The sequence below is a fragment of the Mus musculus genome, chromosome 1 (genome assembly GCF_000001635.26).
Source record: "Mus musculus strain C57BL/6J chromosome 1, GRCm38.p6 C57BL/6J".
NCBI classification, from domain to species: domain Eukaryota; kingdom Metazoa; phylum Chordata; class Mammalia; order Rodentia; family Muridae; genus Mus; species Mus musculus.
Window position 1 is genome coordinate 80,500,527 of NC_000067.6, and position 19,314 is coordinate 80,519,840.

The window sequence follows — 19,314 nt, forward strand, 5'->3', positions numbered from 1 at the left end:
AAACTGATTTTGGTCACTAGCTTATATTTCCCATTTCAGTGGTTCTAGCAAATCACATGTCCCAGCTATCCCCCTAAGAGAGAGTAAAGTACAATCCTACCACAAGTTTATGGACTGCAGAAATAGAATTTGTATGGATAGCCGCGACAGTCATCTAGATTCTGGTCTGTATTGATCCTAAATCATTCTAATATCCTATATTTAGAAATCCTCAGTGTGTTTAATTCCTCCCTAGAGGATTCTCCAGGCTCAGTCTCTGGTCCCTCTTTGGCTTTTGGTAGGCATTCAAAGCACAGAGTATGAATGGTTCAATTGCTATCCAAGAAACCCCACTCACAGCAGCAACTCGCCCACCTCTCAGGTACTTATGCCGCCCCCTCACTTCTAAGTAGCTGTAGGTGACCTTAAATGTCTCACCCTCCCGTCTCCACCTCCTGAGTGCTGGGAGTGCAGGTGTCACTGCCATGTCTGGATCAGTCAGGGCTGAGGGCATTTGCGCATGTCAGGTGAGTACCCTACCAACCCAACTCCCCAAAGGAAATCAAGTGCAAAGTAACTGTGTTTTTATTCATATTATCAACAGCAAAATACTTTTTGTAATTTCACATCCCATTGCTCTTAAAAGCACATATATTACAAATAAAGGTAGTCCACAAACTTTAGAGATTAGTATTTATCAACAGTTTTTACACATACACAAATATTTTAATATAACATCTGAAACGTTACCCATATAATTTTGGTACTTTCATAAGTATCAACTAAAAACATTCTTTGAAATGTGATAAAAACCATATATTTTACAATCTTCTATTTACATTGGAAATATGCTTAAATGTTATAAAAACATTCACTTTGACCTCTAAAATGCGTGTACAAGGACCTGGAATTGAACAAATTACACCCAAGAGCAAACTCAGTTTGCTTTTAAGCTGCACGTTCATTGGAATTTCAGAACAAATGTTTAGCGTGGCTTGATCAATACTACTTCAAGGAAACAAAGGAATCATAGAAAATGTGCAAATTCAGAGGCTGGCAAAATTCCCAAGCTAGCAAGGTAAACAAGATTAACACTGTAAAAACTTCAAATAAATTAAATCTATCTTTTTCTTCCCCGAGATTAGCTGCAAAACATTTAGAGAGTTCTCTGAGAGGTGCATCGGATGCTCCAGGGTTCCTCTCAAACCTCCGCACTGGATGAGATGGAGACCACAGGTACAGCCGCGGTCCCCTTGCTAGTTACACGTGTGGTGTAGGGTCGCTCCACTCCGCACTTTGCTGGGTCGTCCCTGCCCGTAATCTTAAAGCAAGACAGATACAATACATAGACATAAAAACAAATAGAGATCAGTTTTCATATTCTCAAACACAGAATTAAAACCCAGAACAGTGCCTCATTCCCAATGGGGTGTTAGTAAGTTTGGAAAATATCTTAGTCAAAGTGGTTCTGAAGAGTATTTTCTTCAAAGCCCATATGCTGGTTGCTATGGGGATGTTCAAAGTAGCTTCACCACACTCTGACTGTCAAGATATGAATTCATAAATGTTTAAGTGGTTACAAATGTATTTGATTAATTCCAGCATCTCAGTCAAAAAATTTATAATTTATATTGCTAACATCGACCCTAAGGGGGAAAACGTTGGAAAACTCACCTGAATGTTGGCATTAATGGGAGTACAAGCAAATCAATCTGACTTACCCGAAAATAATGTCAATATGTCTACATGACACGTTGTCAGCTGCATCACAATAGCCGTATGCAAACAGTAGCCACAGCCCTACAGAAACTGCAGGCCCATCCTGAAGTTTATCTTTGTACAAAAGGGATTTGGTATTTGTTTTCTGCTATGATTTCCTCACTAACCTCACACACTCTGATGTGCGGATGTCCTATCCCAGAGCGCTCAGCATCTGAGTGTCCCATGCTCGCCTTACACCCTTCCTCGGGTCAGGGTTACAAGATCCTGCATATTATGTGTCTAAAGTGTATTCGAGTCTGACAGCAAGCCCCGTTCACATCTCACTCTTCTGGCACTAGGACAGAATGGCTCTGCTCCTGCCTCTGTGTTTTAAGTTGGATCCCCATGGCCACAGCTGACTGGATTCTGCTGCCATCCTCACTCAGTTGAAACGCAGTTCCAAAAGAGCATCTTATATTTATGCTTCATTTGCATGCTTGTATGAGTTCCATTGGCCCCAGCCAAGGAAAGGTCTTCATGGATTTGGTTTGAGGCTGTTTATGAAACTGAATTTCTGGCTGCCTATTAAAGGAAGGGGTGCCTTGTCACTACCAATTCAAAGTACTTGTTTTCCACATCTCCATTTTACACACCAACATTTGGCTCTGTTTCTTCTGTTTTTATTTATTTATTTTTTTAAATGAGTGCATGGATGGGCATGCATGCACATGTGACACTTGCATGTGGAAGCTGGAAGACAGCCTGGGGGAGTCTGTTCCCTCTGTCTACCACGTGGGTCCCATCGGGCTTCAGGCAAGAGTCTTCAACCAACAAATCACCTCCCTGGCCTCTCCAGCTGTTCTCATCCTGTTTTTCTTTTTGAGAAAGGATCTCGTGTATCTCAGGCTGGTCTCAAACTTGCTGTGTAGTCGATGGAAATCCCAAACGGCTCCTGTTCTCCTGTATGCCCAAGTGCTGAGACCACAGGTATGTTAGAGGCATGATCCTGGTTCCTCTCGTAATGAGTGTTTCTCCCTAACAACATGGTTATTTCTTGGCCCTGGGGGGGGGGGGGAGTGCATATGGCGTAATTAACTTTGTGTTTCTGTTTCTATGGCAGTTGGTTCAAATTATTTCTGATTTTCCAAGCTAGGCTGGTAAGTTGTCTGTGCTTCTTCTTCTGTAGTACGCACGTTCACATTCAGACAAAGGAAAATACTCCATTATCAAGTCACCTGTGTGACAAGGACTAGCAGGAAAGTCACCTTTCTCTTCAACAGATGTGTTTCTTTTACTGAATAAGGACATTGGTGTAACCCTTCAGATTGCTCGCTTTGATTGGTTTTTCAGAAAGCAGAGAGCCAAATTTTCCTTCTCTTGTTAAAGGTTTCCTTTATAAAACAACCATTTTCTATTTCTCTCCTCTTCAACACCTGGCCTGTGTTTTTCTTTTATATTTTGAAGTATCATGAAAACATTTTGGGTCTTTGTTTTGAAAAATTGAAAGAGCTCAAAAATACATTTAGGAGAGGAAGGAGCATGAGTTTTCTTTTTGAAAGCTAAGCTGTCAACATGACGCGTTTTCAAGTGGCAATGAAGACGTAACAGTAGCTGAGCCACCAAAGCTGACTGGGGCACAGGGCTAGTGATGAGGAGAGGTGGGTGGACAGGAGGCTGCAGGACAGGATAGACGTACAAAGAGAAAGACGTACCACTTTTGCTCACAGTACTGAGGGAAATGCTAGACACAGAGGCGCAGAAGCTGTATAGACATGGACCACGACAGAGCTGCCAGGAAAAAAAAAAGAGAGAGAGAGAAAAATATTTTGCCAGATGGTTCAAGGCCAGGCGTGGCTTACAGTGAGAGACAAGTGTGGTTTCCCAGCATTTATATCCATTCTCCTCATTTAAATCTCAGATTTAATAATGTCTCCCATGTGTGCTCCACCAAAATGTTTAATTCCCACCACCTCTCAGAAATCCCGAGTTAACACAATCTCTGTTGGGAATCCTATCTACAGAGATTTATTCTTTCCATCATGTCAGCCTACCATTCCTTCCTCCTTGAGCTACTCTGGAGTGTTAAAAGGAGTGGGCAGAAGAAGACAGGGAAGAAGGAAAGCATCAGACATGTGATCCGGCATGCTGGAAAGTCCCAGCATTTGCCTTACTCTGTGGTGATAGTACTAGGTCATTAGGGGGAGGAGAGGGAACCGATATGAAACTAGTGATATCTCGTTACTGGGAAGGCTACAGATCACCACCCAAGTAGAGTGTGAGAGTTGATGGATGCTGCTAAGCAGGCTGGGGAAGTTCACTTGATGTTCAACTGCTTGCTTTTAGTGCCTCCAAAATACTGTCATTCTTGAATGGTCACAATTCATGCAAGCCATACAGAATACAGTGGATATATAACCAGGATCACGAACGACTTGATTATGGAGTAGAGTTTGTTATATATCATATATGATGTTATCAATGTATCTATCTATCTATCTATCTATCTATCTATCTATCTATCATCTATCTATCTATCTATCTAATCTACTAGCTATTATCTACCTATCTATCATCTATTATCTATCTCTCTATTTATTTATCTCTATCTATTTTTTCCCTTTTCTCATAGTTGCGGACCTCTGCTTGTGGTCCAGCATCTTCTAAGGAAGTTTCAAGGTTAAAGACCCATGGGAGCATGGGAAATCCTGAGGTTCACTCTGAGCATGGATATAGAAGCCCCTAGTGGCAAAAATGTGAAATGCCACCCCATATCTTCGGTATTAAGTTCCTCAAGGGACTGATGGAGTGGCAGCAGGCCTTAATGGGGGTTGGGGTGGGTTATCCACCTTGTACTTCTCAGTGTCTAACCAGACCTACACACTCTAGAGAGCCAGTACTCTGTATGGTTTGGGTAAATACCTGTAAAATTGTGGAAAGCCTTTCAGTTCTCATATTCTCTTTCTGTAGGTGTTTCTGTGCTTTGGGCCAAGGGCTGTTGTACACAGGGAGAGAGAAATTCAACACCACAGTGCTGATGTCAGGAACAGTGCACTAAGGAAAGACTCTGCAGTCCGCTAGCAATAGCCAGGAACTGCGGGTCACACCAGGGGAGGCTCACCTGCTCATTCATGATGGCAGACAGTTCACTGAGCATGTCCTTATAATGGGACCTCAGTTCTTCCTGGTACTCCAGCTGGTCTTCCTTGATGAGACGCTCATTCACATCAAGAGCCTGCCCACACGCATCTGCAAATTGCCTTTAACCACAACATTAAGCAAATTAAAATCCAGTCACAGGAACAGGCACTGGGTTCAGTGACTTTGGGTCCTAAGCCAGGTAGGTAGACTGCCGCCTTGAATGGTGTTCATGCCTTTCTGTATGAAGTAGGTAAAAGAGGAACATTCCAGTCTTACCTGAATATTTCCTTTAGTAGCTTAACTTGGTTGTCAGGATACTTCTTTGCATTAGTTTCTTCAAGAAAGGCTCGAGCATAAGCCATTGGCCCAGCATTGACCTATGGGAGAAGAGATTTGGCTGAGCCTGGTTCCTCTTCTTTATGAGTCGTTTCCATGGTAAGGAGAGGGTCAGTTTTCTAACCAGTCACATAGTACTCTGGCACCCTCACACTACACTGTAATCTACCACTTTGTATTCTTGCTGAAACTTGTTTTTCTAAGGGTCAATAAGCCACTAATTAGATGCGCTAGAGTTTGGCCTTTTTTGTTCCCCTTGTCAAATTCAGTCATGTGTCATCTTATGATGCTGCGACTTCTTTGCATTGAAACATCCCCACCCCCAAAGGAAGAGGTGGCTGGTGAGACTTAGAAAATAAACAAAACCTTGTTAAGTCCCAGAAAGCTGAAGAGCTTCACAAGATGCCTCCTGGAGGTTGTTCCTAAGCACAAACACTTGCAAGGAAGAAAGAGACCCTAACCTGCGGAGCAGACTAGCTGCAAGTTGAGCAGGGAGCTCCAGAGACTCAGTGTATGTGACTTGTCACCTGTGTTGGGGACATCTGAGTCATGCATGCTTCTGTGAGTAACTCCTCACGCACACTCCAGTAAGCAATCCAAGGAGCCTTACTGCTTGCCAAGTTGGGCTTTGATACGATCACTACTAGCTTTTACCATTGGGTCCCTGTCTGGGATGAACGGGTGTTTGAACGGTCCCCAGGAAATGTCACAACACACAGTCCCTCTTGTCTCCTGTTGCCTTCACCTACTTCTTGAGTGCCATTTCTAAAACAACTTGGAAAATGGGAGTCCTTTCTTTTAAATACTTTCACCGAAGTTAAATTTAGTAATTTTTGACATCCAGCGTTTGATTTTTTTTCTTCCATTAGCAGTAAAACAAACACATAATTGTTAGGAAAAGATACAACAGAGGTAGTGGTATGTGCACTGCCCCCTCCCCAGCACCCCCAACCCCACTGCCCAGCATTTCATGTTTCTCTGTGTGCCACTTGAAAGCCTTGCCAAGATCTGGGCCAAGGAAGCATTTATCAGAGTTGCTGAATAAATGCATAACTAAGCTATTTGTTTTTTCTTTTTCTCTTTCTTTTTCTTTTTCTGTTTGTTTTTCTTTTTCTTTCTCTTCCTCTTTCTTTTTCTCTTTCTCTTTTTTCTTTTTCTTTCTCTTCTTTCTTTTTTCTCTTTCTTTCTTTCTTTCTTTCTTTCTTTCTTTCTTTCTTTCTTTCTTTCTTTCTTTCTCCTCCTCCTCCTCCTCCTCCTCCTCCTCCTCCTCCTCCTCCTCCTCCTCCTCCTCCTCCTTTTCTTTTTTTTTTCTCTTCTCTTCTCATTTTATTTTGCAGTGCTGGAGGCTGAGCCCTGGACCTTGCCTATGATATGTATGTGCTCCACCACTGAGATACATCCCCTGCCCCCAGCTTTACAATACCAGCTTCTATTCCCATGCACGCGCATGAGTGAAGGGGTTCATTTCTCTTAGTGATATAACCCATTAATATGGGTATGGGTTTGGAAAGTGTGGTGATTAGCTTTAATTTTCAACCTCACAGTGAGAATCATCTGGCAAAAGGGTCTTAATGAAGGATTGCTTCCTCTGTGGGCTTTTCTGTCAGGATTATCTCCATATGTGAATTGACATGGGAAGACAGCCTACAGTGGGCGGCGCTATTCTCTAGGCAGGTGTTCCTGAAGTGTAGAGGAGAGAAATCAAGCTGAGCAAGCAAGCAAGTGAAGATGTGTGGGTTTGTTTCTCTCTGCTCCCGACTGTAGATGTGGTGTGACTGGCTGTGTGAAGTTTCTGCCTTGACTTCCTACAATGGCAGACTATCACTGGAATTGTACGCTGGAATAAATCCTGTCTTCCTGAGGTTGTTTTTTTGTCAAGGTATTTTATAATATCTTGAAAATATCAACATTTATTAATATTAATTATCAATCATTAATTATAAATTTAACAACTTATATAATTAATAATTTATAAATAGAAAATCAATATTAATATTAATAAAGCAGCAGCAGAAAGGAAACCATGATAGATGGGAGCTAATGTTGCATCCGAGTCAGATGCCCTTGGACACTGAGTTTTGTAGTACAGTGGGCATAGTCACTGGTGTTACATGCCCTTTGATTCTCCAGGCTCATCCTCCTCCCAACTCTGCCCAGGGCTGCTGACTTGTCTTGCCTTAATGCTCAGTATGAACATGTCTATTTATTTCAGTCTTTTTGAGCCAACCAGCGGGGCACAGAAAAGAGAAACGGGCAAGAGTTGAGCATATCAGCACCAGCATCAATGAGTCTTCCTTTTGGTACAGGTCAAACACGGCCGGGAAAGGCATTGCTGCTGGTCTGATTTTATCTAAGACTTTATGTTTCCTTCTTTCTCTTTTATTATTTTAAAAATCTGGTTTTGACATATTTATTTATATATTTATTTATTTATGGTGTGCGTATAGTATGTATTGTATGTTTTGTGTTTTGTGTGTGTGTGTGTGTGTGTGAGTTAGCATAAGTGCCAGGATGCACATAAAGAGGTCAAAGGACAACTTGTGGGAGTCAGTTCTCTTTAACTCTGTAGGTTCCAGGGATTGAACTCTGGTCTTCAGGCTTGGCAGCAAGTGTCTTTACCTGTTAGGCCATTTTACAGCCCTTCCTTTCCTTCCTTTCTCTCTCCTCTTTGCCACGCCCTCTCTGTGCATATTTGAATGTGTGCTTATGTGCATAGACAGAGGCCAGAGGAGTACACCAGGTGCTCTGTTCTACTACTCTCTGCCTTTTTTCTTTGAGAAGGGCTTCTCACTAAACCTGGATCTAGGCTGATAACCAGCAAGCCCCCCATACCCCATCTTTATCTCCTGCCCCCCTCCCATAGCACTGGAGTTACAGGCATACATGCAGCTACACCATCATCATTGTCATTATTATTGTTATTATTATTATTGTTATTTGAGTGTAGGTCCTTATGTTTGCACAACAAATGCCCTTACTTACTGAGCCATCTTACCAGCCCTAAGCTGTTACTACTTTGGTCATTATGGGCTTTCCATGGTTATTTTAACTTTTAAAATTAGTATGTCACATTAGTCACCTCACCTTCCTCCCCACAAGGAGGGACATGTTAGGATCCAACCCCATCCTCCTCCTCAGAGCACTCAGGCCAGGCCAGGCCAGGCCTGCCCCTTATTAGTGGGCCCTTGCTTTCTTTGTTCCCGCCAGCCCTCCTGTGCTAGCACCTTTAGTTTTAGGGGTGGATGTTCAACCAAGGGTGTTGAGTGACTCTACCAGCCAGTGGGGCCACCAGTGTTCCTTAGTGGTTCCGACATTTTTGGAACCTTCACTTTATTCTCCCCTTCACCCGCTGTCCATTCCCTATGCTGCTGTCATAGCTCTCACAGTCCATAAGCACTAATGCACATTTTCAACTATTAAACGTTCTTTCTTTACAAAAATATTTTGTAACGCATATGGTTTTTTCAACAGGTTTGTATAGAGAACAAAATGTGTTAATGGGTTTATTTGTTGGGGTATATAATACGGGAGGGTTAGGGAGAAGACATTTTCTTGAAGCCAAATTTAGTATTTCTCTGGATGTTTTAAAATTTGATGATGGTTTAAATCATTTATATAATGAATTTTAGTCATTTTTACCCTACTCCCACCACATCTATCTTCCTCTTCTACTGGAGTTTTTTTTTTTTCCCCCTTAAGATTCCCTCTTACTTCTTTTTTAAAAATTTAGATTTAAAATTTTATTCCTGGAGAATTTTAGAAATAATTATACTGTATTATCATTTTGTCCACACCTCCAATTCCTCCCCAGTCTCCCCCACTCCCTCTGGAATTAATGATCTGTTCTATATTTATTATTGTTTTGTGCATCACACACACACACACACACACACACACACACACACACACATTCATACACACATTCACACATATACACACCACCCCCAACCCCTCATCAACCTCTTGAACCTGATTAGTGTTGCCCATGTGTATACATGGGCTTGGGCAACCTACTACAACACTTCAACTAGAAGTGGGGTCTTATGACTATTTCTTTCATCCATGTTGACAATCTAATTCTAAAGATGCAGATAAAAGCCTTAGATGGTTAATGTTGTCAATTGACAGAATACATTATCACTTAGAAAGTCAATTTCTGGGTATGTCTGTGAGGGGTTTTCAAGATTAATTTAACTGGGATGGGAAGATGCACTGTACATGTAGGTAGCATTATTCCACATCTGGATAGGACTGAGTTCAACACCAGCATTCATCTCTCTCTTTTTCTTGATTGGGGGCACATTGTGACCAGCCACTTCATGTTCCTGCCAGTATACCGTCCTCAGCTTGATTGACAGTACTTGTAAACAGTGACCCAGAACAAGCCCTCCCTCTCTTAAGTAGCTTATTCTGAGGTATTTGGACATATTCATTCACAGAAATGAGGAAAGTGACTAATACAGACAGTAACACAAATAGCCAGAGTGTTTCTTATATACACTATAGTAAAAAGATTATATACAACAGATTTCCCAAGCGTTGGATAGCAAGTTTCACCGGCTGTGTGAATCTGAGCTCTGGGGGTTGCTTACTGACCTTCACGCTGACACTGCCCTGGAGTTTGAGCTGTAGGCGGATCATATCCACCTCCTCTGTGGTGCACAGCTGATTAAGCTCAGAGACCTTCCTGGACATCTCATCAATTGCCACCTCGATAGGATTCAGCTCTGTGCTTGATTGGCTGATGACCTGGATCCTCTTCTTTACGTAGGGGAACAAGTGGCTTGCTGCACACAAAGGGTACACAAAGAGATTTAAAGGGGCAAAGAGAAGGCCCAGGTTCCCCTGAATGTCTTCAGGATTTCCTATTGTTTTGGGGAACATATCACATTCTGTCTGTGTGGTGTCCGTGGATGTGAGTTATTTTTAGCCTAGGGGTCATCTTGTCTTATGTTTCTTAGTTTTCTCCCTGGCTACTTCTCCCTGAGTGCATTTTCACCTTCGCTAGCTCATATCAACCTTCTGAGGCTGTGCTAAGACAGGCAGAGTAGCCAAACCCTGAAAGGATTACTGCATGCACTGAAACTGGTTGCTGTAATAAAATCTTCATGAACTTCCATGGGCTGGTTCATGGCCCCAGACATATGTGTAGCAGAGGACTTCCCTGTGTGGCCTCAGTGGGTGAGGATGTGCTTAATCATGTGGAAACTTGATTCGCAGAAAAGAGGGATGCTGGTGGGGTGAAGAAGGGGTGGGTGGTTGGGTGGGTGGAGGAGCACCCTCTCAGAGGTGGGGGAGATGGGGTGAAGAACTAAGGGAGGGGGGATTAAGAAGGGGGACAACTCTTGAAATGTAAATAAATAAAATAAAGATTTTAAAAAAGAATTCCCAATATAGAATAGAATATAGGAGTTTTACTCTAGATGTGTCTTATCCACAACTCTCTGGGTCAACTTTCTGAAGGCAAATGCTTTTCAGATTTTATGTCAGTGTGATCCTTGGTGGTTTAACACAAAACTGGAAGACTCTCAACATAGCTGAGAGTCTCCCCACAGAGAAGCTTCACACATTTCTCGGAGGATATCCTAGAATATTTTAAAACATTTATTTGTTTATGCAGCCTTCCTTGGAAGTTCTTCTTTTACTTGGGTCTTTGTCCTACCCCACTGTGACCACTGTGAGGGCAAAGTTGTGTTTTATTTATATGGATTGCCAGGACCCTGAAGCAGCCCAACCGCTAGTCAGCATTCAGTGTCTGTTAAAAACAAGGAAAGGATGACTATTTCACAGAAGAGATAACTGTTTCACACAAAAGATGCAGCCAGCATAGAATTCGGTATTGCAGATCAAGGCCTACTTTCATTTAGAGAAGAGCTGGAACCCTAATGTGGGTTTTTAAGTTTTTTTAAATTTTACCCTAAAGCTGATCATAGCGATAGCTGCTAACTCAGAACTGGCAACGGAGGGTTCATGGAGAGGAGGGGAGACTTTAGTGAAGGTGTCTTTGTCGTGGAAGGACACCATGATATTGGTGATTATCCCAGCTCAAGGGGAAGGATGTCAAACTAGTTCTATTGACAGTATCTTCTCAAAGCGCCCCCCCACCCCCCGCTTTTATTGTCATTTTGACATGGAATATGGCTATGTAGCCCAGGTTTGCTTTGAAATTCAGCTCCTTCCACTACTGGAATTAGAGGTGTTCACCACCACAGCTGGCTAAGAGGCTTCCTTTTAGCAGAACATAATGAGGGGTTCCTTCAAAGAACTGCAGGTCAGCTTATCTGCAGGATTAAAGTAACTTCCTATGGGTGGACCTATGTACAGTTGCACTTGTGCGCGTGTACATGTGTGTATGGGGGTCAGATGTCAACAAGAGGATTGCTCCTCATCAGTCCACTACCTTGTTTTTGAGACAGAGCCTTTTTTGAGATAGTGACTTGGGGCTGCCTGATTATGTTAAGCTGGCTGGCCAATGATTGCTAGGGATCCCTGCCCCCCCCCCCAACCCCCCACCCCGTGTCTGCCTGCCCAGTGCTGGGATTATCAATACATGCCTGTATGCCTTGCTTTCTTTGGTGGGTGCTGGGATGGAACTTATGTTTTCATGCTTGTATAACAAGCATCTTATTACTAACTGAGCTGTCTCCCTCACCCCTGCAGCAACACATGACTTACTCTAACCCAGCCTACAAGACTGTCTTAGCCCGAGGTGGGGAGCTTTCCAGGCAGCTGGCCTCTGCACTTACTGGTCAGGACTGTCCTCCGCTTGCACTGCTCAGCCACTCCTCCGTGCTTCTTGCCTGACAGAGTGAAGGGTGTCTCAAAGACAAAGCGATTGATGTTGTGATGCATTTCAAAGTCTGTCTTTCGGTCCTCGATTTCCTTTTCTTCAAAGAATGGTGTGACATAGGTCACCTGAATATAGGCATATTTGGGGTCCAGATCCTTGGGGTTTACCTGTGTCAACACATTAAGTATATGTGTGTGAATATATATATACAGAGAGAGAGAGAGAGAGAGGGAGAGAGAGAGAGAGAGAGAGAGAGAGTAGTGAGCTGCAATTGATTTATGAGTTACCTTGCTGCCTCCTGGTGGAGAAAAGGCACTTGTGTTCTTTAGACCACGGAAGACTTCATCAGACCACAGAAGACCAAGTGACTGACAGTGGGTAAGAAACAGGCTCTGGTAGCAACATGGCTAGAGCTAGCTCATCTCACCATACCAGGACCAGACTGCCTTGTGTGTCTTTTCGACACAAATTCCTGCCTAGGCCATTGCTTAAACGTTTATCCTTTCTGTAGCAAGTCACCCTGTGTAGAGTGAAAATTTCTTCAAAGTGGAAATAAATCTCTTTGTTCCTCTGTGGGGGTAGCCATGTTCCTAGCCTGGTGTCCTTGGCTTTGGCCTAGTTTGTAGAGATGTAGAGGAAGGCTCCTTGTCTCCCTGGCTAATTACCTGACTGCCTGTTAAATAACTGCAAATGTTTTAATTTGTGTGTGTGTGTGTGTGTGTGTGTGTGTGTGTGTCTATATACATATGTTGCATGTGTGCATATGTGTGTTTTTCATGTGCACATTTATGGGTGTGCATGCAGATAGGAAGGCCTGGGAACCATCGTCTTAAATTTTTTACCTTATACACTGAAGCAAGGTCTCTCAGTCAAACCTATGTCTCTCAGAGCTTACCCATGATAGATGACGTTAGTCTTATTTTCCAGTTTAGGGAATCCTGGGCCCCTGCCTTGGAAGGTAGACATTGCAGGTGGACCACCATGCCCAGCTGGCATTTACATGGGTTTCTGAGGCTGTGAACTCAGATGATCATGCCTGTGGGGTTTGCTTTAACTAGCTTTATCTTTAGCTGGTCAACTCCCTAGCTTCAAGGTTTTGTAATGGCTGTATCTCAAACCCTTTATCAGCAATAAACCATTTTGCCCAACTTCTTTGCCAGCTCTACTTGGTTCCTAGGGCTACTAATAGGAAGGCAATGGCCTGGACAGCTCAAGGAGCTCTGAGGAATCATCGCTGGCTCCCCTTTGAGCTTGGGGAGGATAGTTCTCTGAGTGTTTTGAAGACATCTTGAATTTTGGACTTGCTTCTAATTTTCTCAGTCTTTGTATCTGTCTACTTCCTATCCAGTTCTAGAGATTTCAGGAACCTTTTGGATATGTTCTATGATGTTATTAATATTTACATGGTAGGGCAGTCATAACTGTAATAATTTTACATATTAAAATAGAGGTTCTGGATGGGTTAGTAAAGATCACCAGCTGATACGTGGTAGTAGAGAGGAATGAAGACCCAAGCTATATTGATATTAAATCTTTCCCTTTTTCCCATCCTTGTGTTTATTTTTTCATCTGTATGGGTCACTACGATAATAATTCTGCCAGCTTTAATAAAGAAGGCAACTGTATCTTTCAAGCTAAGAGTGATGGATATATTTGTAATTACTCATAGTCAGGCCCATAAAATTTGTGTCAAATTTCCCCAATATCAGCTTTGTAAAAGAAAGCAGGAAAGAAAAATGAGTTCTTTTGGTGGCTTAGTAGAACTTTGTGCCATTGGTCACAAACCAACTTTCCCTCTTGGTCATACTTTTGTCCAGTCTGTCTTTCAAAGACCTGACTTTCTGAACACAAACCTTCCTATCAGCATGAGTTGGGCTCCTATGAATGTCCATGACTTTCAGCAACATATCTTACCCTGCACTTGTCAGCTCAAAGATCACCCCCTCTGGGTAGCATAAGCCAAACAGACAGAGCTGCCTACAGGTACCTGCCCTGGGCTTCTCCTGCATTGCTCTATGATTGTTCTCACGATGCTCCATTGCATTCTGTTTAATCAACCACTCACACAAGTTTTTCCATGCATATGAACTGAGAGGTCTAGAAGAAGAGGTTCTGTGTCTCAAGGCCTGGCTCTGGGTGTGGCATGTTAGTAGATGCTTGCTAGAGGTTGGCTGGAGAATGATAATGTATGTGAAGGCTGGCAATAGTTTAATGAGAAGATCCAAGAAGACCTTCAGTGGATTCTCTCAAATTAATACCATGTGATAGCAATTTGGGTTCTATTAGAAGACAGCTCTCAGAATGGTGGGGTTCACAAAGGCCTCCTGAACTGGGTAAACAGGTAAGTGTCTTGCTTTTCCTCCAGCTCTGCTTCTGAGCTCAGCTACTTCAACATTTTAACTGCTATTCAAAAGCATATGAACTATGGAAAAAGCAGAAGACTTGCTAAGTTGTTTCAAAAAATGATATAAATATTACTCAGGTAAAAGCTTATAATTGTGCTGAAGAGATGGCCTAGTGGTTAACAGTGCTTACTGCTCTTGGGTTGGGTTAGCAGCGCCCACATGGTGCTTTACAATCACGCTCTTGGGTTGGGTTAGCAGCACCCACTTGGTGGTTTGCAATCACCTGTAAGTCCAGAGTCCTGAGGATCCAATGCCCTCTCCTGACCTCTGTGAACACATGCATAATCATGGTGTTCATAAACTCATGTAGATACAAACATAAAAAAAAAATCCAAAACCTCACCAGCCAATCAACATGCAAAATATCTCAAGTATTTTGGCTAGTTCATTTCGCATGGAAAATTAAAAACAGTGCGTAGAAATAGGAAAAATCTAGTCAAGTCATATTGTGTGAACATTGTCAAGTCACACTGTGTGAACACTATCAAGTCACACTGTGTGAACACTCTCAAGTCACACTGTGTGAACACTGTCAAGTCACACTGTGTGAACACTGTCAAGTCACTGTGTGAACACTGTCAAGTCACTGTGTGAACACTGTTTGTTCACCTACCTTGTTGGAATCTTGAATTATTTTCACATTGTCTGCTCCAAATTTGTCTGCATAGAGCTTGAGAAGCCTTTGGGAGATCTCCGAGAGCCCTGTCAGCTTAGGCTCTTTGTAGATATACTCTTTACCTTCCTCCTCCTCAAAGAATCCCTAGGGGAGACACACAGAAAAACCACTGGCTTTATTAGAGAATTCCAGTGACAAATCACAACCAGACAAAAAAAAAATCCACATACTAAGGGGAAAAAAAAGTTCCCGTCTTTCATTTGTCAGAAGCCATTAATTAGCAGCCTATGAAGGTCAAACCAGAAAGGGAGAGAGTAATGAGCAGAGAATACTGTGTCATAATCAGACAACAGCATAAACATTCCCCCAGCCAGGCGAAGGAACGTCAACACATATCCTACACATATTTTTTCTTTTATTAGATATTTTCTTTATTTACATTTCAAATGTTATCCCCTTTCCTGGTTTCCCCTCCGAAAAACCCCTATCCCCTTCCCCCACTCCCAGCTTTTTGCTTGGACAAATCAAAGGAAGAATTTGTTTGCATATAAGTTGGAGGAAGAATGCCCTCTTGTGGTAGTCTTAAGTAGAACACAACATTTTGAGTGATATTCGACAGTTTTTAGACCATTCATTATCATTTTATGCCTTCTGTAAGTCTTTAAACGTAGCCCAGGTGACACCATATGGCACACACGGGTACCTAAATATGTCACTACATGTTCCTATACCATCTTGTTTGCAGACATCTGACACTCTGCAGTGTTAGTGTGACAGAAATTGAACATAGTACTCCCCAATTACAGCTCTTTAAAAGCACCCACATTAATATGTCTTTAAAGACTGTAGGGTATATGCTAGTTATATGTAACTTAATTACTCAGTTTTAAAACCTTTGAAAATATGGAGTTTGCAGGACTAAAAATAACACCTGAGCCATCATTTTTATTCCACGAGAGCCCAGTGGGCTTTAGCCGTTATAAATCTGTCTGGTTTGAAGCCAAGGAAAAAGAAGATTCTATTATCTGTAGATAACTAAGTGAGAAATTCCCTATAATTCATTCTCTTTGAAGAGACAGGAACATGTCTCCTTCTGACCCTGTGGAATAAATGTGGTCTCAGAATACAAGATGAGCTGAGCGAGAAGAGCCTACCCTATCGGTTTCTTCTGACGGCACAGTTTACCTACAAATAAGACTACTGAGTCCAAGAAGAAACAACACTTTTTTTTTTTTACATTGTTTTTGAGGGTTTGGGGAGATGGCTCAGTGGTTAAGCATTTGGAAACAAGTGAGAGGAGAGGAGATTTCAATCCATAGAAGCCAGGGCTTAGAAGCCCTTCTGTAATTCTCGTCCCAGAAGATGGGGTTAAGGTCCCTTTGATTAAACTGGCTAATAAGAATACCCACATCTGAGATCTCTGGGATTGTCTGAGAGACTCTGCCTCACTGAAAAAGGTAGAAATTTGATCAAAATGATTCTCTCTTCAGCCTCCATATGCCTGAGGACACAAGTGCATTTAGATCCCCAATACATGTGTAACAGATACATACATATGTATCTCTCTCTCTCTCTCTCTCTCTCTCTCTCTCTCTCTCACACACACACACACACACACACACACACAAAGAAAATGGAAGAAAAACCATTTTTGACTAACATATTCACTACTTGTGAAAAATCATGGACAAATGTCTTAATGTTGTGTTTTCTCATGGATGGGGTAGGGAAATCTAAGAGTAACGACTAAGTTCACGACTGTCTGATTCCCAATACTTGCATAGCCCTTGTTCTCATGGAAGGATGATCATCAACAGCTCATGATCCATCATAGAGGGCTATAGGTTTGCAGAAGCCAGTGTCCAGGATCCACTTCTCAGCTCTGTTCATGTCAAACAGGCATTTCCTGTTTGCTTGTCTACCTTCCTAATTGACATTGGGTTCTCAGGGCATACAGCAATGCATGTCCAGCTTTTGATACATTGTCTGGCCTTGAGGAAGGGGATGGCTGTATTTGCTGCTGAATGACTAGATGAATGTAAAAGGAAATTGTTCTTAGATGTATGTCTCAGGAAGGTATATTTCCTTCAAACAGAGCTGGCAAAGGTCCCCTTGTTCTTTATTAAAAAAACTAATATTGAAAAATTATTTGATAAACATTCAAACCCAAATAGCTGATTTTGAATACCTGTGCAATCCTGAACTGTTAGAAGGTGGCCTATGATATGGAAAACATAGAAAGCTGAAACGCTGTTCCAACCATTTCCCTAGACACTATAGGGGTGAGAGAGGTCTGACTTTCTGTCCATGGGACATCTGCCTATTCTGCTGCTTCCACTGATGACTCTAGATTTTTGCCAGCTTCAAGGTCAGGAGTCAGTAGCTAAAACTGGCAGACTGACAGATCAGAGGACTGAGATTTGGGAAGGCAAACACTAAAATTCCCAAAGGGTCTCAGCTAAAGCAACGTTTACAACTTCAATTGCAACAGGAAAAAAAAAATGACTTCAAGTTTCAGGAAAAGACTTTCTCCCCACCCCTACCCCTTTTCCATCCCCACCCCACTCCCACCTAGTATAGAGAGACATAGTCATGGTAGATTTTCCTTTTGACAAATTTCTGAATCCCAGTTAGCAGGGAGCAGAAAGAAGCAGACCTTTGTTGTGGCTATCGTGATTTTGGAACCTGTGTCTTTCTTTTGTGCTGACTCCTTGGTCTGTAGGATGAAGAACACACATTCATCACTGTGTTAGGAGCTCCTAGGTGTAGAGTCTGGTCCACAAAGGACCTTTAGTGAGTATTAGCTATGGCCTTGATAATGGCAATCATGAAAAACATTAATGTCTCCAAACAGCTTGAGTTCTGCTTGCATGAAAAACATACGGCAGTTTCTTTGCTTCAGAATACAATCTCCAGCATCTCTTAAATGAGAACTGTAACCATGTCTACTGAAATGCATCACAATATTTGGGTAACTGATTGGTGAGAAGCAATAATTCTTAGAACTTTTTCCTCTTATAGTTTTCTTTTGGTGCTATGTATATGAGTGTCTGTGTGTATGAGCACACATGTGTGCGTATGCACACACGTGCATGTGTGCTGTGTGTGTAGATATAAGGCCCACAGGGTTTTTGAGACAGGGTTTCTTATGGAACCTGAAGCTTATAGATTTGGCCAGGCTAGGCTGTCCAGTCAGTGAGCTCCAGATAGCTGTCTGTCTCTGCTCTTAAGTTTGGGTTATACAGGTATGTGTTGCCTTGCCTAGTTTTTCATGTTAGTTCTGAGGATCTGAGTTTGCTTGCAGAGTAAGCAATTTGACACTGAGCCATTTCCCTAAACTGTGTGTGTGTGTGTGTGTAAGGTGTAGTGTATCCTACTGATAATTCTGAGATGGAAGTTAGAAGAAAAAGGGGTAGCTGACTAAAGATTTTGTGTTATTTGTCAGGGTTTATGGAGTCAGACCAATGGCAGCTGTGGAAATGTTTGGAAAGGATCCTTACCTTTTGATAGGGAACCCATCAAGGAGGGCAGAGGCCACTGAGCTGTAAGGCATGATCTGAGAGAAAGCTTCCCTCTCATACGTACCCTCAGAGCCAATGATTTACAAGTGGGGTGTGAGTGGTGGAAACCAAGAGGCAGTTTCCTACTTGTTTTGTGTCCATGTTGGCTGCATTTCCAGATAGTGGAAAATGTGGCTGTACATTGCTCTAGCTGATTTGATTTTTTCCAAAGGCATTTTATAATGCAGTCTCTGCCTTAATATGCTGCCCTTCTGAAGCAGCACATTCTAGTTAAGCAAGTAACTGGGGTCAGTAGAGGTAACACACACAGACTGTGAAACCTCAAGGCAGTAAATATGGATAAAAATCTACTTCAATGAAATGAGAAATAAAATTATTGATTCCTGCTAGATTTTTCTTTATAAGTCCTTCAGAATATTGAGGTGCCCTCGGATCAGAACTAGAATGTCAAATATACGTGTCCCTGCTGCAGAATGGTCCAAAGTTCACAAATAAAGCAATGCAGTCCAAGAAGAATCAGTGCAGAAAATGTTAGTAGAAGGCTAAATGGCTTGAGATGGGAAGACACAAGAGGGCAGGGAAATTGTTCTTGGTAAATAGGAATTCATTGTTATGTTTAAACTCTCACACACATATGAGAGAGATATAGATAGATAGATGATAGGTAAATAGATTAGATGATAGATAGATGGGTGGATGGATAGATGGATGGGCAGATAGATCAGTGGCTTTCATACAGGCAAAGAGCTGAAAGAGTCAATCACATTCCAAAGTGGAGATGTCATTTACACATGTAAGTTCCCCTTCCCTTCAAGTTCTTTTTCATTT

The 19,314-nt window shown here is 42.2% G+C and overlaps 1 protein-coding gene across 26 annotated transcripts in view; it reads right to left on the minus strand.

Moving 5' to 3' along the window:
- Window positions 1–541: 541 nt before the first annotated feature.
- Window positions 542–19,314, minus strand: part of Dock10 (dedicator of cytokinesis 10) — a 257,698-nt gene continuing 238,925 nt past the window's right edge. For 10 of the 26 annotated variants that reach the window (XM_030252594.1, XM_006496466.4, XM_006496468.4 and 7 more), the window contains 6 exons: window positions 14,963–15,109; window positions 11,901–12,111; window positions 9,751–9,941; window positions 5,095–5,195; window positions 4,799–4,937; window positions 547–3,468 (listed from right to left, as the gene is read on the minus strand). In XM_030252594.1, coding sequence (XP_030108454.1) covers window positions 3,061–3,468; window positions 4,799–4,937; window positions 5,095–5,195; window positions 9,751–9,941; window positions 11,901–12,111; window positions 14,963–15,109 — 1,197 coding nt within the window. In that variant the 3' untranslated portion in view covers window positions 547–3,060. Of the gene's footprint in view, window positions 3,469–4,599; window positions 4,673–4,798; window positions 4,938–5,094; window positions 5,196–9,750; window positions 9,942–11,900; window positions 12,112–14,962; window positions 15,110–19,314 lie in introns of all 26 variants that reach the window. The other 16 variants (XM_030252603.1, XM_006496475.4, XM_017319527.2 and 13 more) reach the window with 7 other exon arrangements.